Source organism: Dipodomys merriami, unplaced genomic scaffold, assembly GCF_024711535.1.
Source record: "Dipodomys merriami isolate MVZ:Mamm:240054 unplaced genomic scaffold, mDipMer1.0.p SCAF_17, whole genome shotgun sequence".
Taxonomy (NCBI): Eukaryota; Metazoa; Chordata; class Mammalia; order Rodentia; family Heteromyidae; genus Dipodomys; species Dipodomys merriami.
Genome location: NW_027203048.1, coordinates 7,204,818 through 7,220,909, shown reverse-complemented (window position 1 = coordinate 7,220,909; position 16,092 = coordinate 7,204,818). Strand labels below are relative to the sequence as shown.

Here is a 16,092-nt window from a genome sequence, read left to right as displayed (position 1 = left end):
TTGCTAAGTATTCTTTGATTTTTTTTTTTTTTTTTTTTTTTTTGTCTTAAGATACATATTGATGGGCTGGGAAGGTGGCTCAGTGGTAGAGTGCTTGCCTCGCATGCATGAGGTCCTGGGTTCGATTCCTCAGCACCACATAAGCAGAAAAAGCCAGAAGTGGTGCTGTGGCTCAACGTGGTAGAGTGCTAGCCTTGAACTGAAGAGTTGAGGGACAGTGCCCAGGCCCAGAGTTCAGGCCCTACAACTGGCAAACAGAAAAAAAAAAAAAGAGAGATACATAAATTTTATATAACATCTTAGACTAGTTTTCTTTTTCTTCTGTTACTGTGGTTCAAGTTTTAGTTTCTTCTATTTTTTTTTTCCTTTTCTTTTTTTCTCCTTTATCGACAGCTCTTACATATAGTACCCAGAATATGAGGTGATTAGAAGACCTGTCTAACATTACAAGTTTGGGGGGATAGGAGGGATCAAAGAATTGTTATTTATCTAATATACCTTTCATGTATATATGTATGTATGTATGATTATCCCATAATGCTTACTTAAGAAAAATCACTACTCAGTAATTTGACTTTCCTTGAGCTTAATATAAAAATCTATTATCTATTATTAAAAATCTATTATTTGTCTTTTCAAGTAGTCTTATTGTTTATTATTTCATAAATGAAGCTATTCTAAAATGAAACTGTTCCTTAACTTTTTCTTTTAATTTAAATTTACTTGCTGGATTTGCATGGCTCACATTTATCTGTGATTCTCCTTTCCTTTATAGTTTTTTTGTTTTGTTTTGTTTTGGTTTTTGGCAATACCAGTTTTTGACCTCAGGGCCTGGTGTTTACTAGGCAGGTATTTTTTACTGCTGTATCACACCTTCGGTTTCCTATGTTTTGAGTGAGACCATGCCAGAAAAGTTATTGAGGTCCTGGCTCACTGTGTTGGGATCTTAACATTTTCTTCTATTTTCTCTAGCTCTTTGTGCTATGGAAGTGCTTCCTCTTGCACTGCCTTCTCCTCCTCGTCAGTTATCAGAATCAGAAAAAAATCGGATGGAGGATCAAGAGGAAAATACTTTAAGAGAATTGCGGTTGTTTCTCAGGGATGTAACCAAGAGGCTGGCCACTGACAAACGCTTTAACATCTTCAGCAAACCGGTGGATATTGAAGAGGTCTTGTTTCAGTAGTGTGCAAACAGTGAAGTTGAACTGGCTAAAAGAAAAAAATATTGACATCTTTTTTTGGAAGGAAAAAAAAGCAAAGGCATGGATGAATATTACCCCTAGCCTATAAAATTTTAATCCATGTTATAACTACCAATGTCATCATCAAACATCTGGTGACTTTTAGATGAAATTAGTGACCAATTTGTATGTGTCCTCTTAATTATTAATGATCTTTGTGATCATGTACTCTTCAAATTAAGAAGAGGATTAAAGTTGTTTTACTGAAATATTCTTACTAGACTATTTTTATTCCAGGATAAATCCTGTTCTCAAAAATTATATTGGTATTAATCCATCAATACCAACTACCATTGGCATTTCTTTCCCAAATTACATACACCTTGTTAAAAAAGTAGCTAAGAAACTTTAATTTTTTTTCTTTCATATTTTGAAAATACTGTCTCTAAGACTCTGTTTGAAGTATATCCCATACATCTAAAACTATTTTTGTCACCACGGATTTTTCTCTGTTCCAAGTGGAAAATTTCTCACTTTGTGTATTGTTTTGTGTGCTTGTGGGAAGCATGGATTGTGATGATGAGAAAAGGAATTTTCCATCTGGGATCTACTATGATACTATCAATTACATTTTTTTATCCTGGGATAATAATATGAACACAATGTGATCTTTACTGGCCTTCTTCTTATAGTTCAGACTCCATGTTTGAGCAGCTTTGATGTTTTTTATTTTATTTTTAATTTATTTTTTAAAATTTGAATTATAAAATGATTCAGAGTTTAATGCTATGTCCTGATTGTGAAATCTGTGCTTTAGGACCTGAGCAGATTCCTATGGAACCATTACCTGATCTGTGACTGGGAAGAATGAGCTAGCATTACTTTTTTTCCCTCCCGAACAAGTCAAAATATCCTCTTTCCCATCTTTTTGGAATAAAGGGACTATCTAAATTTTTGTTTATCTACAGTCATAGTTTTGTCCATTTGATCCTCTCAAAAACCTTGTAAGTTCATTATTATCATTCTTATTTACAACTGAGGAAATTGAGGCTTGTTGGCAAGTGACATAGTGAAGATTTGAATATTTTTTAAAATTCAAATCTCAGACTTTTTTTTCTCTATGAGATAGGTTGTCACTATATAGTCCATGCTGACCTCAATCTGGATATCATCCTGCCTTAGTCTTCTGAGTGCTGAGGGATTGCAGATGTGCACCACCTAATCCACAAGCCCACATTCCTTACGTAATAGTTAATACCTTATATCTTTCTCCTCTGTGCATGCAGGATATATCTGATTTGTATTTTAAATTAGTAAACAAAGCATTGTACTTGTGGAGAATTTTTTCTTTCACAGAACTATCAGCCAATGTTAAAGACTTTTTGTGTAGGAATTCGGTGCTGAGGATCAAACCCAGAGCCTTAAACATGTTAGTCAAGTGCTCTACTAGTTGAGCTTCATCTTCAGCTCTACAGATTATTATTTTAAATAAAAATAAATACCTCTGCCTTTTTATATATTTGGATTCTGATAATTCTTAAAAGATAAGTCAACTTCCCATGCTAAGAATAAACTTTTGCTGAAGCAAACATTCTCCTTTTAACCAGAGAAGATGGTCAGAATTCAAAAGGCATTTATTTATAATGTAATAGGAGTTATCTAAAACATAGGACAGTGGCAAGGGATGCAAATAAGACAAAAATTTTATGTAAGGGCATATTTCTTATTCTTCTTATGTTTATTCTGGGTCTTTGATAACTTTTGAAGCCAAAATGTAGGGAGTATCTGGGAAGCATAGAAGAGTGGAAATGAGATAATATGTAGAGAACCTAAATATAAACTTTTATATTAAAATAATGAAATTGAAGTGCCCACAAATTTTATCAAATTTTTATCAAATAAAATAAAACTCTAGAATGTTATTATTAGATTTAAAATTAAGCATATTTATTAGGTTTTATAGTTTTAACAATATAAAATTTCATAGTGCTTTTCAGTTTATAACCATTTCCATTTATGTTAGGATATGCCAGTACCAAGAATCCAGTTAATGCCTTCTGTACTGTTACTCTAGTGTAGCTGCACTACTGTATAGCTGCACTACTGCCCATAGACGATTGAGTTTTCAGCCATTTGAGGCTAAAACAAAGTATATATACTCATACCCATACCTAATATTTTTATAAGTAATCTTAAAATTTGAAAAACGCACATGCAAATTATGTATATGTACATAGTTTGTACAAGTATTTCTGTATGTAAACTCAAAAGTCATGCTATTGATGACATCTGAAATTATCAGAAATCATGATATGTTTTTAGAGAGCATGCTATGTTTTCAGAAACTTGTCCTGAATTAATTTAAGATATAGTTGCTAAGACTACTTTTATATCAAACTTAAGTACTTGATTTGAGATTTATATTGAGGAAGGCAATAACCATAGAAGTTGCTAATACTACTTTCTCATTAGTACAGTGGAGTGAAACATAAAATTTGTTATTTTGGAGCATGTTGCAGAAAATTGACATGTAAACCAAAAAACAACTTTTTTGTGTGTGTTTGTTTATACTTTGGAGTAAATTCAGCAAATCTAGTTTTAGAAATAGTACTGTACTTTGTTATATAATCGACTGAAAATATTTGTAATGACTCCAAAGGATTAGAAAATACTTTCCATGAAATGATTCAGTCAACAAAACTAAAAAAAAAATATTCATTGAAAATTTTAAAAAGATTTACCAGAAAAACTTCCAATAATAGAAAAAGTTTATGCTTTTTATTTTCCTTTCCTTTATCTTCATTTAAGGTAATACTTAATGATGCTTATTGGCTACTTTTACTCATGCATTTTTTTTTTTTTGTATCAGATAAGCCCAAAAGGTTCAAAAACAAAATTCCCCAGACAGTCCATTGCAAATTTGAAGTTGATTATGCTTGGAAGCTAAAGCTTTTCATGGAAAGTATGTCAGAAAGTAACTTTATTAGCATAAATAGCACTGTAATTTTGCCAATTAATTATTTCTTAAATATGTAGATTTCATTGTTAATACTTTTAGTGTGTTTTTATGAACCATGTAGACAATGGAAAAACTAGAAGTAACTTAAGCTAAAATATTCTATTTGTATTAGGTTTCAGATTATCTTGAAGTAATCAAAGAGCCAATGGATTTATCAACAATAATAACTAAAATTGATAAACATAATTACTTGACTGCCAAGGATTTCCTGCAAGATATTGATCTCATTTGTAGCAATGCTTTAGAGTACAATCCAGATAAGGACCCTGGAGGTAAGTAAGGATGCTTAAGGGTAGGGTTCACTTTGATAATTAGAGGATGTTTTACATTTGTTTTATGAAATCATTATGCTTTAAATAGGTAAATAATGCTGCCTATTATATTTAGAAATTTTGAGGAACTAATAACCTACTGTAAAATAATGTGCTTAAATTAGAAAATTTTGTAGTTCTGGATACTGTGTTCATGCCCAGAGTTTAGTTTCTCTGCTTTTCTTGTACTTTTGTACTTAGATTTTGTTCAGATTGATAGGAAATAGAGCAGATGAAAATTGAGTTTGAAATATATTTAGTCAACAATAGCTTTGATAATGAACACAGCAAATTTTGAATTGGTGATAACCCAGGGTAGAAAAAGTTCATCTTTCTTTTCTTTCTTTTTTGCGGGAGGTAGAGGGTGGAACTGGTGTGTGAATTCAGGGCTTTGCCCTTGGTAGCAGGCAGGCAGGCACTGTTTTGGTTAAGTCATGCCCTTAACCCTTTTCTAAATTTTATTTTTTATTTCTTTTGTTGGTCATGGGGCCTGAACTCTGGGCCACTGTCCCTAAGCTCTTCAGCCCAAGGAGAGCACTCTACCACTTGAACCATTGTGCCATTTCCGATTTTCTGGTGGTTAATTGGACATATGAGTTTCATGCACTTTCCTGCCCGGGCTGGCTTTGAACTCTGATCCTCAGATCTCAGCCTCCTGAGTAGCTAGGATTACAGGCATGAAACACCGGTGCCCGGTTTCAAATTATAATTTTTTCTTCAAATTTAAGTAGTTGTACAAAAGATTGTCATTCAACAAAGTAGTTTATGAAACAGTTCCTCTTGATATCTGGTTGTTTGGGGATAAAGCTGTCCCTTTTTGTCAAGGCCTGCTTAGACTCCGTTTCTCCTACTCATGGTTCCTACTGTAATTGGGGAATAGAGATGAACTACCACACCCAGTATTTTTGTGGAGGAGATGGGTTCTTAATGAGCTGTTTTTCTCAGGCTAGCCTGGAATTTCAGTCTTCCTTATCTACATTCGGGCTATATTAAATTCTTCTGTTTAGATCATCTGTTCTGAAGCTGTGGGTATCTTAATATTATTCTACTCTATATGCTATTGTTCCAACTGTTGTCATTGACCTCCAGGGAAGACCACCAAGAACATTTGTAGGTATACAAGATGAGTTTATTGTAAGCAAGGATGATTTTATTGTAATAAGAAAGAATGTGCATCATGGAATCACACAGAATTTGGGCTTGTATTAAATAATCTTTGGAAAAGTGTAAGAGGTAGAATTTTGTAATAAACTGGATTCTGTTAAGAAGTAGGATAGCTGGGCACCGGTGGCTCACACCTGCAATCCTAGCTACTCAGGAAGCGGAGATCTGAGGATCATGGTGCAAAGCCAGCCCAGGCAGGAAAGTCCATGAGACTCTTATCTCCAATTAACCACCAGAAAACCACAAATGACACAGTGGCTCAAGTGGTAGAGTGCTCACCTTGAGCTGAAGAGCTCAGGGACAGCACCCAGGCCCAGAGTTCAAGACCAGGACCAACCAAAAAAAAAAGTAAGATAATTTTTTAGATTGGTGTTTATTAAAATATATTTTATTATAATTAAGGTGTTGTACAGAGGGGCTAGCAAATAGTATGGAGGGGTTAGCAAATAAATTGGGTAATGAGTACACAGGGAATTTTGAATTTGTGGTAACCCAGGATAGAAAAGGTTTATCTTTCTTTTGTTTCTTTTGGGGGGGGCAGTGGAGGGAGGCAGAACTGGTGTGTGAAATCAGAGCAATATCCTTGAAAATAACATGATAATGTATAAATATTTTTAGTTTGATCCTTTGTTATAAACATTGGTAAGTTGTTTGCTTCGTTTATTGACTATATTAGTTACAAGTGTGAGATTCATTATTTCATTTCCAGATATGTTTACATCATAGTCCAATCAGCATTACCCTTCCTAACATCTCCCTCTCTGACATACTCCTCCCTAACATATTCCTTCCCCTTTCCAAGAAATAGATAACTATTTTTTTTGGGGGGGGGTCTAGTCGTGGGGCCTGAACTCTGGGCCTGGGCGCTGTCCCTCAGCTAGCGCTCTACCACTTGAGCCACAGCGCCACTTCCAGCTTTTTTCTTTTTGCTTATGTGGTGCTGAGGAATCAAACCCAGGGCCTCAGGCATGCAAGGCAAGCGCTCTACCACTGAGCAACCTTCCCAGCCCAGATAACTATTTTTATAGAGACATAGTTTTATGTATATCTCTATTTTCTTAGAATAAATTTCTTAAAATGAAATTTCTGGATCAAACACTATATATTTTAAGAGTCTTAATCTGTAATATTAAATTTTTCTTTGAGAGCAATTTTTGAAGAAAACCTCATTCCAGCACCTTCGTGAGGATAACTGCTAGCCAGTGTAGCAGTTTTATTTGAGTGCTTTAGTACAATGTATGTCCTCCTGTGGTAGAGTAGGTGGTGAGCTGTAAGCTAGATGTCAGCCTCATTTACTTCCTTTCCTTGATCATTATATGGGGTCCTGAGGACAGTTTGCATGAGTGCCTATATGGTATTTTAAACAGTATATGATAGGTCTTGTGTGCTGATGCCCTTAGCTGTTAGTTTTCCAGAGACTTCTGGTGTTGGTTCTGTGTTATGATAGTGGAATATGGGCTTTGTAATTAGACTTAGGCTTTAATCCCATTATTTATTTCCTAGTTCTTTAACTTTGATCAAGTTAAGTTCTCCACATTTTAGTTTTCTCATCTGTATTCTTTTTTTGAGGTAGTTATAAAGATTAATAAGGATAACATTTTAGGTTGAATCTTGTGGAATTGCCATTTTTATATGGTTCAACCTAAATATACAATGCCTCTAGCATATTATGTTCCTTAACGTTTAACTATTGGCATTTATTTCCTTGTTATTTTTTAAATTATAAGTTTTTGTTAGGTAACTACACATTTGCCTTAAAGTGACTACTTACACTTCATACTTATTTCATTCTGGAATCCTACTTTAAATACAATCCTTTTCCTCCTTTTTTTGTGGTATTGGATTTGAACTCAAGGCTTTATACTTACCCAGCATACCTACTTGGCTGGCACTTTAGTATTTGAACCGTGCCTCTCACCTTGCTTTTTGCTGGGTTACTTTTGGAGATGAAACCTCACAGACTTTTCTGAGTTAGTTTGGAACTGTAATCATCTGTAATCAACTGTAATCCTGTGTTGTAACTGATCTAGGGATTATGAAAATGAATTTAAGTGCTTAGAGGAATCCATTTGAGAAGATCATTGCAGACTTTTTCCCCTAAATAATTAATCATAACCCCATTGATATATATATATATATATATATATATATATATATATATATATATATATATGTATACATACACACATATACACACACTACTTTTAAGGAAGAAACAGTAGTTTCTGGTTCAATACAAAATAAAATGGTATAATTTAAAAATTTGGCTCTATTTTATACCTAGAGTTAACCTGGTATACTTGTAACTTCCTCCTTCACTCTTTTAGATTAGTACAAAATGATATAATTCAAAAGCCTTCTTCTAGCTATGTTCAGATTTTTTTTCACATCTTAGTCAAGAGGCATGTTTTTTTCTTAGCAACAGAATCACTTGTTATGTACCAGCAAAACAACCTCAGGGTCTTGTTGTGTAGCAAGTGGAAATTACATGAATGTTATATTACTTTTACAAGTTCCCATGAGCTTACAGTGTTCCATTTTGCAGAACACTTGGCCATTTGAGGGGGGAATAAAACTTAGCATATACATATAAGATATAATCTAGCATTTGGAAACTATCACTGTTGCCTTGAGGTTTACTCAGACTTTCTCCCTTGAGGATAATATGGACAGAAATTAAATATGAAGTTGAAAAGAAAGAAAATGACCAGTATCAGATATTTGATCCTTATAAATCTTACCGGTATATGATATATTAAAGTGGATGGCTCTGCATTCATAGTCTTGCCTGGTCTGGATTTTCCTTGCTCCTAAGCCCCCCCTTTTTTTTTGTTTTTTTTGTTGTTGTTTTTTTGGTCAGTCATGGGGCTTGAACTCTGGGCCTGGGCGCTGTCTCTCAGCTCTTCAGTTCAAGGCAAGTGCTCTGCCACTTGCGCCACAGCTCTACTTCTGGCTTTCTAGTGGTTAATTGTCTCACGGACTCTCCTGCCCGAGCTGGTTTTGAACGGTGATCCTCAGATCTCAGCCTCCTGAGTAGCTAAGATTACAGGCCACCGGTGCCCGGCCTAAGCCTATTTTTATACCTATCATTATTGGAGTATTTTGCTGAACTTTCACCCCTAATCTTGAATTTTCTTAGAGTCTTCTATTTTGTACACTTGTGTGAGAATAAATACCCCAGATTCACCCAAGCTTTCATAGCTTTATGTGTTTACTCTTAGTACATTTCCAAATTTATTTGCCATAGTTGTATTTTTCTAGGCTTCAATCCAACTCATTCTATTAGTATTTATGAGTGCCATGTTCAATTAATAAGCAAGATGCTTAGAATAAAAAGATGAATATGACATTTTTTGCCCCTTAAGACAGAAATATCACATATATTGGAGTATCATAGACCATTATTCTACACTAGTTAACTATATTGTGGCAAGAATTATTTTATATATGTTTGCATTAATCTACTAGAGTTGCCAAAATAAAATATAACAAACTGGGTGTTCTAAACAGATTTCTCTTGAGACCTCTCTTCTTGGCTTGGGGTGACCCACTTCTCCCTGGAGCCTTTTCTTTGTGCTTGTGCCATTATGTTCAATTTTCTTCTTACAAAGGCACCAATCAAATTGAATTAGAACCTACCTTCATTTTACACAATTACCTGTTTAAGAAGCTTTATTTTGAAGTACTGAGGTTTGAGCTTTGAAATGTAAATTTTAAGGGAATATAATTCAGTCCATAGGTTACATATAACATAGTTCTTACTACCTAGAAATTAATTTTTAGAGATGACAAATATGCTTATCTAATTACTGGTGATTATAGCAACAAAAAAGATAAAGAAGTAATACAGAGGTAGCCATAATGAATAATGTCTTGATGTGGTAGCAAATATTCATAATGTGGTATTATAAGGTCTAAATTAGAGGTTGAGTGTAACACAAAGAAGGTCCTATCTGGAGATGACCAAGACACAATGGATCTGGCATTCTAGGTTAAGAGAAGTAGTGTACAAAGGTATAGGGAGCATATCTGGGGAATAGAGTGCCTCTGTGGATTAGGGGGAAGTAAGTACATTTCTACTCACCAAGCACTCATTTATTAATTATTTTTATGTATAAATTACGTTTAAGGACAGAGATTTACAGATGATTAAGACGTGGCCTAACTATGAGTTTTGGAGTAAGAGAATGATGAGCTGGAGTTGTGAGACTAGTTGAGATTCAATTGCAATAATTGCTACCAAAGTTAAATATAGAAGGCCTGGTGACCAAACAGTTAAATATGCTGACTGAAATCTATAATAACGTCTCAGTTTTTGGTCTGCATAGAGGAATCTGAGTAAGTAAAGCAGTGGAGGACAAACTATGTGTTACATTTGATATACCTGTATAAAATGCAGATCTTTTACGGTAGTACTATTTACACCATGATGGTTCTAGAGATGAGAAGGAGAGTTTAAGCAAGAGATACAGATAGGAGTCTTTGGTGTGTACGAGTGGATCCCTTGCTTCCCTTGGATACTGTGGAGAGAGTTGCCCAGGAAATAACATCCTTTAATAAATACCAGAAGACTTTCTTCTTAGGATAGTTCCCAACATTACAGTTTCACTATCTTTGTGACTGTATTGCCTCTACTGGAGTTTATGCAATTTTTTAAAAATAGAATTTTATTGAGGTAAAAATCATGTATAAGAAAGTCTATCTTTTGAATGTACATGATTGTACTGAGTGCCAGTGGTTCATACCTTTAGTAACCTATAGTATTCAAGAGGCTGAGATCCAGACGATCACAGTTTGAGGCCAGCCAGGCAGCAAAGTCCAAGAGACTTTATCTTTACAATAACCAGCAAAACGGATGAAGAGAGGAAAGGTGAGCAAATGCAGTAATGATATTCAATGTGCATATGTGAAAATGGAACCAGGTGTCTTGAGGGGATGGGTGGAGTTGAGAGGCATACAAAGGAATAGCATTGATAAAGATGCATTGTACTTATAAACTGACACATTGAATTGAAACTCCTTTGTACAACTACTTAATGATAATACTAATAATTACATAACCAGCAAAAAGCTAGGCTGGGCATGTAATTCTAGTGGCTCCAGTGGTAGAGTGCTGGTGGAGAGAGCAACTCAAGCTCAAACTCCAGTATCAACAAAAGGATACAAAGCACATATATTGTTTAATTATTAAAATACAATTTTAAAATGCCTTGTGTGTGTGTGTGTGTTCTAGTCTTGGGGCTTGAACTCTGTCCCTAGGCTTTTTTGCTTAAGGTTAATGCTGTACCACTCTAACCACAGCTCCACTTCTAGCTTTTTGGTGGTTAATTGGTTATAAGAGTCTCAGGGAGTTTTCTGCTTGGGCTAGCCTTGAACCATTCTTTTTTTGTTTGAGGCTAGAACCTTACCACTTGTGCAACATGTTCAGTCTACCTGCTTGCCGGCTCCTTGAAGATAAAAGTCAGATTTTTCTGCCTGGGCTTGCTTCTAACTGTAATCCCCAGATCTCAGCCTCCTGAATAGCTAAGATTACAGGTGTGAGCCACTGGTACTTGGCATATGGATTATTGTTTTTCTTTTCTCCACTAACTTATTACTTTTTCTCTTTGTTCAGGATTACGTTTTCTCTTTTTATTCAGGATGAGGATGTTCATTCTGGTTTTTTTTTTAAATAGTGGCTAAAATTAGAAGCAACTTAAAAAAATTCCAGAAAGATAGATAAGTTTTGAAAAATTTCGATATATCCTACTTTGGATTGTTGCACTGCCATTAAAATTTGGTTTTCACACTATGTAGAAAATGAACTATGCAACTTGTGGGCAGGGATGGGAAGGGAAAACTGGGGGAAAGTGAAGAAGAGGTGACATTGTCATTGTCCAAAAGAGAAATGTACTAATTGACTGACTTCTTTTTTTGCGGGGGGGTGGGGAGGTCCCGAACTCCTGGGCCTGGGCACTGTCCCTCAGCTCTTCAGCTCAAGGCTAGCACTCTACCACTTGAGCCACAGCACCACTTCTGGCTTTTTTTTCTTTTTTGCTTATGTGGTGCTGAGGAATCGAACCCAGGGCCTCATGCATGCATGGCAAGTGCTCTACCACTGAGTCACTTTCCCAGCCCCTCATTGCCTGACTTCTGAAATGGTAACTCCTCTGTATAACTCCTTAATAATAACAAAACTATATTAAAGTATTTAAAAGTATTGGGAGACCTCTGCTTTTGTATGGAATGTAGAATAAGAGGGACTAGATTTATCCTCTTGCTTGAACAGAAAAAAACTAAAGACATAAGAGCTAAGACTTCAAGGGGCCTCAGTGGCTGGAGATCTTATGTGGGTGATGTTGTGACATATCACAACTAGTTGGGTGCTGGTGACTTATGTCTGTAATTCTAGTTATTCAGGAGGCTGAGATCTGAAATGGTGGTTCAAAAGCAGCCTAGGCCAGTGAGATTCTTATCTCCAGTAAACTACTCAAAAAAGCTGCAAGTGACACTGTAACTCAAGTGGTAAAGAACTAGCCTTGAGCACAAAAGCTCAGGGACAGTGCCCAGACACTGGTTCAACTCCCAGGACAGACACACACACACACACAGACACACACAGACAGCCAACACCCCCGCCTCCCCCCCCCCCAGTATGTGCATTTTTTGTTTGTTTAGTCAGTTGTGGGGCTGAACTCTGGGCCTGGGCGCTGTCCCTCAGCTCTTCAGCTCAAGGCTAGCACTCTATCACTTGAGCCACAGTGCCACTTCAAGCTTTTTCTGCTTATGTGATGCTGAGGAATCGAACCCAGGGCCTCATGCATATGAGGCAAGCACTCTACCCCTGAGCCATCTTCCTAGCCCAGTATATACAGTTTTTATGTCTATTATACCTCTTATACATCAAAGAGTCTATTTAAAAAACAAAAAGCAAAATCCTAGCTGGTGGCTCATTCCTGTAATCTTAGCTTTTTGGGAGATTGAGATATGGATGGTTGAGGTTTGAGCTCAAGGAAGGCAGAAAATCTCAATCTCTAGAATTTTAAAAGTTTCTGAAACAGCCAACAATAAGCAGGGCTGGAGGCAAATAGCTCAAATGACAGAATGCCAGCTAACAAGCAAGCCAAACAAGCAGGAGCCCCTCGTTAAGACCTCAATATTACCAAACAAAAACAAAAACAAACCTCCACTATATTGGAAATGAACTTTACAACTTTGGGTGGGGGAGTGAGGAAGGTGGGGGAGGAAGGGATAGTGGGAGAACAGCAAAGGAGGGGGTAATAATGCTGGACAAGAAATGCACACATTACCTTACTCATGTAACTGTAACCCCTCTGTACAGCATCTTTGCAATAAAATAATATTTAAAAAAAAAGAAAAACCATAGGATGTTTTAATACGTTAACAGTAAATGCAGATTACAAAATAATTGTAGTTCTTTGGTCATAAGGAAAATTGTTGAGATCTATATTTATGTGCCTTCATGGTATCTTATATATTATATTACTATTATGCTAGAGTTTTGGAATATTAGATATGGATATTGTACTAGAGTTTTTAACTTTAATCTGTTGAAATTAAGTAATCATAGTGTAGTAGGTATATCAGTTGTTGTTCTGTCCAGCCTGCTGACCTAGGTTTTTTGTTGTTGTTGTTGTTGTTGTTATCATAAAGGTTTTATACAGAGAGGTATCATAAGTCAGGTGAAGACTACATTTCTTTTTGGACTCTGTCACCCTTCCCTTACTCTCTTAAGTTTTTCCCTCCTGTCCCCACCCACAAGTTGTATAGTTCATTTTCAACATAGCATCTAGTGTGTACCACTGCTACATTTGTTCCTCCTTTGTTCATCCTTTGTCCCTTCCATTCCATTGGGATATTGTCATCTCAAAACTAGAATGCTTGAAACTAAACTCTTTAATTTCTAGCTTGTTTTCTTCTTCCTTTATCATTTTCTGGGTGATACTTTATATTGCCATTGTTTTACTTTTTTATCTTTCTTTCCTTTTTCTCTTTTTATTCCTCTCTTTATTAATGTATATTAACCCATGTTTTTGTGCAAGAAGCTAGAAAATTGTCTTTGATATTTACTATTTCTCTTCATGTGCTTTATCACCAATTCCTGTGATTGAGAGCCCATTTCCATTCTGTAATCTCTTCCTCTCATCACCCCACCAGTACCCCAATCCAAGCCACTATCCTCTGTCACTTCACAAAAGCCTAGTGATTGTGCTCCTGGGTTTTTTTTTAATTCCTTTCAATGCAATCTTCAGATAACATTCTGAGTGAACTTTTGTGCTACCTCCTTGTACATCTATTCATTGCTTATAGGATAAAATCTAAAATCCTTTCAAGAAGGTCTGGTTCTTGTTTGCCTCTTCTTTATTGTGTTCTCAGCACAGAGCAGGTCATTTCCTGACCTCTTTGCTCTTTTAACCTTGGATTGTCTCATAGAGTTTTGCCTTAACTTGCAGTGGTTCTCTTTCTATTCCAAAGCATGTTCATGTGTCTCCTGAAAGTACCTCTACTTCAGGTATGTTTTTCCTTACTTGCCCATTGAAAATTGGCATACACACTAGAACCCCATAGTTTTCTTCATAGCTGTTATTAGGGGTGGCAGTTAAAGAAACTATTTGTTTAATACCAAGTTCCTATTTTGTCCTGAGTACTTGACAGTTGGGACCATGCCTGGGGTTTTGGTTTTACTGCTGGGTGTCTATCTTTTGGCTTTTCCTAGTATAGCTAACAATCAATGTTTCCTAGTATAAGTAACTAACTAACTATATATAAAATCAGAGGACATATATTAGTGGTTGCCTTTTCAGTTATTTTTTTTGTTTTCTGATCCTCAGGGCCTAGGCATTGTCCCTGAGCTTTTGTGTTCAAAGCTAGCGCTCTATCACTTGAGCCACAGCTCCACTTCTGCCTTTTTGTGGTTAATTGGAGAGTCTCAAGGAATTTCTTGCCTGAGCTGATTTCAAACTGCAATCCCAGATTTCAGACTCTGAGTAGCTAGGATTATAAGCATGTGCCATGGGCACCTGACTGTAAACGTCTTTTATAAGATTCTGTCATGAAATATTAAACTTCCTAATCAAAAAGTTATAAGTAAAACATTTCTCTTACATTTTATGTCTTTACTAGAGTGAATAAAAGTAGATGTTATTTTTTTACTTTGTATTCTTGTTCTTAATACTATTACAAAAATCACTTTGGTATATTTGTTTGCCTTTTGTATCTGTTGAGTCACATGAGTGAGACTCTTGGGCTTTGTGGGAGCAGAGGCTTTTTTAGAAGTATTCTTAGATACGGTTTACCTAGGGCAATGTTTCTGTTTCTCTGCTGCATCTGCTAACCACTTAATACCTACCATCTTGCATATTTTAGCTTGAGGAGTCTTCTGTATTTATCTGGTACCTTTTAATTCCTTCTTTACTCAGATATGATGTATTCTTTAGAACAGTTTTGACCAGTTTTTAACTTAGGGAAGAGATTAATATTGTCTGACTTTTTTTGGGGGGTGGGTGGGTTGTGGGGGTTGAACTCCGGGCCTGGATGTTGTCCCTTAGCTCTTCAGCTCAAGGCAAGCACTCTACCATTTGAGCCACAGTGCCACTTCCAGTTTTCTGGTGGTTAATTGGAGATAAGAGTCTCAAGGGCTTTCCTGCCCTGGCTGGCTTAGAACAGTGATTCTTAGATCTCAGCCTCCTGAGTAGCCAGGATTATAGGCTTAAGCCACCAGCACCCAGCTTTTTTGACTTTTTGTTTGTGTTTTAACTGGTTCTGGGCCTTGTGATTGGCTGGTGCTCTACCACTTGAGTCATGCCTTTTTGATGTTAAACAGTAAACAGTAGTGACCAAGAACTCAGTGATTACACACGCTATACTGGAGGGATTTCATTTTTAATTCGTCTTTATGAAGCTTTAGAATTCATTCCTTGTGTTTAAAGGGAATGTTTAATTGAAAAATAAACATTTGTGTCCACTTGAGTCATGCCTCCAGCCCTACATTTTGATGCTTAACTGGAGATGAGTCTTGCAGATTTTCTACCTAGGCTAGCTTTAAACTGTGATCTTCCTGGTCTCAGACATCTGAGTGGTTAGGAGTACAAGAATGAGCCACTGGTGCCTGACTTGAGATTTTCTGAACTCATGCTATGTATCTGTGGCAACTCTGGGGATGGGCCTATAGTGAATAGCCTCAGTTTTTTAAGTTTTTATTGCATAAAACTATGGTTTTTATTTTTACAAATTTAAGATAAAACTGTATGTTTGAAGTAATGATTTAATAAGTCTAGTACTATGTGATGCTAAAATCCTAAGTTTTCAGAAAATTAACTTGATTGAGTAGCTTATATTTTTTTACCCATCATTGAATAGCTTATATTTTTTAGCTATACCTAAATGACCCTTTTCTTACCTAATAATGCTTATTACA

General features: G+C 36.0%; 1 protein-coding gene across 2 annotated transcripts in view; it reads left to right on the top strand.

Moving 5' to 3' along the window:
• The window catches only part of Atad2b (ATPase family AAA domain containing 2B), a 134,446-nt gene that overhangs the window by 99,717 nt on the left and 18,637 nt on the right, over positions 1 to 16,092 (top strand). Inside the window, exons 21-22 of one of the 2 annotated variants that reach the window (XM_070025082.1) lie at positions 973 to 1,154; positions 4,313 to 4,472. In XM_070025082.1, coding sequence (XP_069881183.1) covers positions 973 to 1,154; positions 4,313 to 4,472 — 342 coding nt within the window. Of the gene's footprint in view, positions 1 to 972; positions 1,170 to 4,312; positions 4,473 to 16,092 lie in introns of both variants that reach the window. The other variant, XM_070025081.1, reaches the window with a different exon arrangement.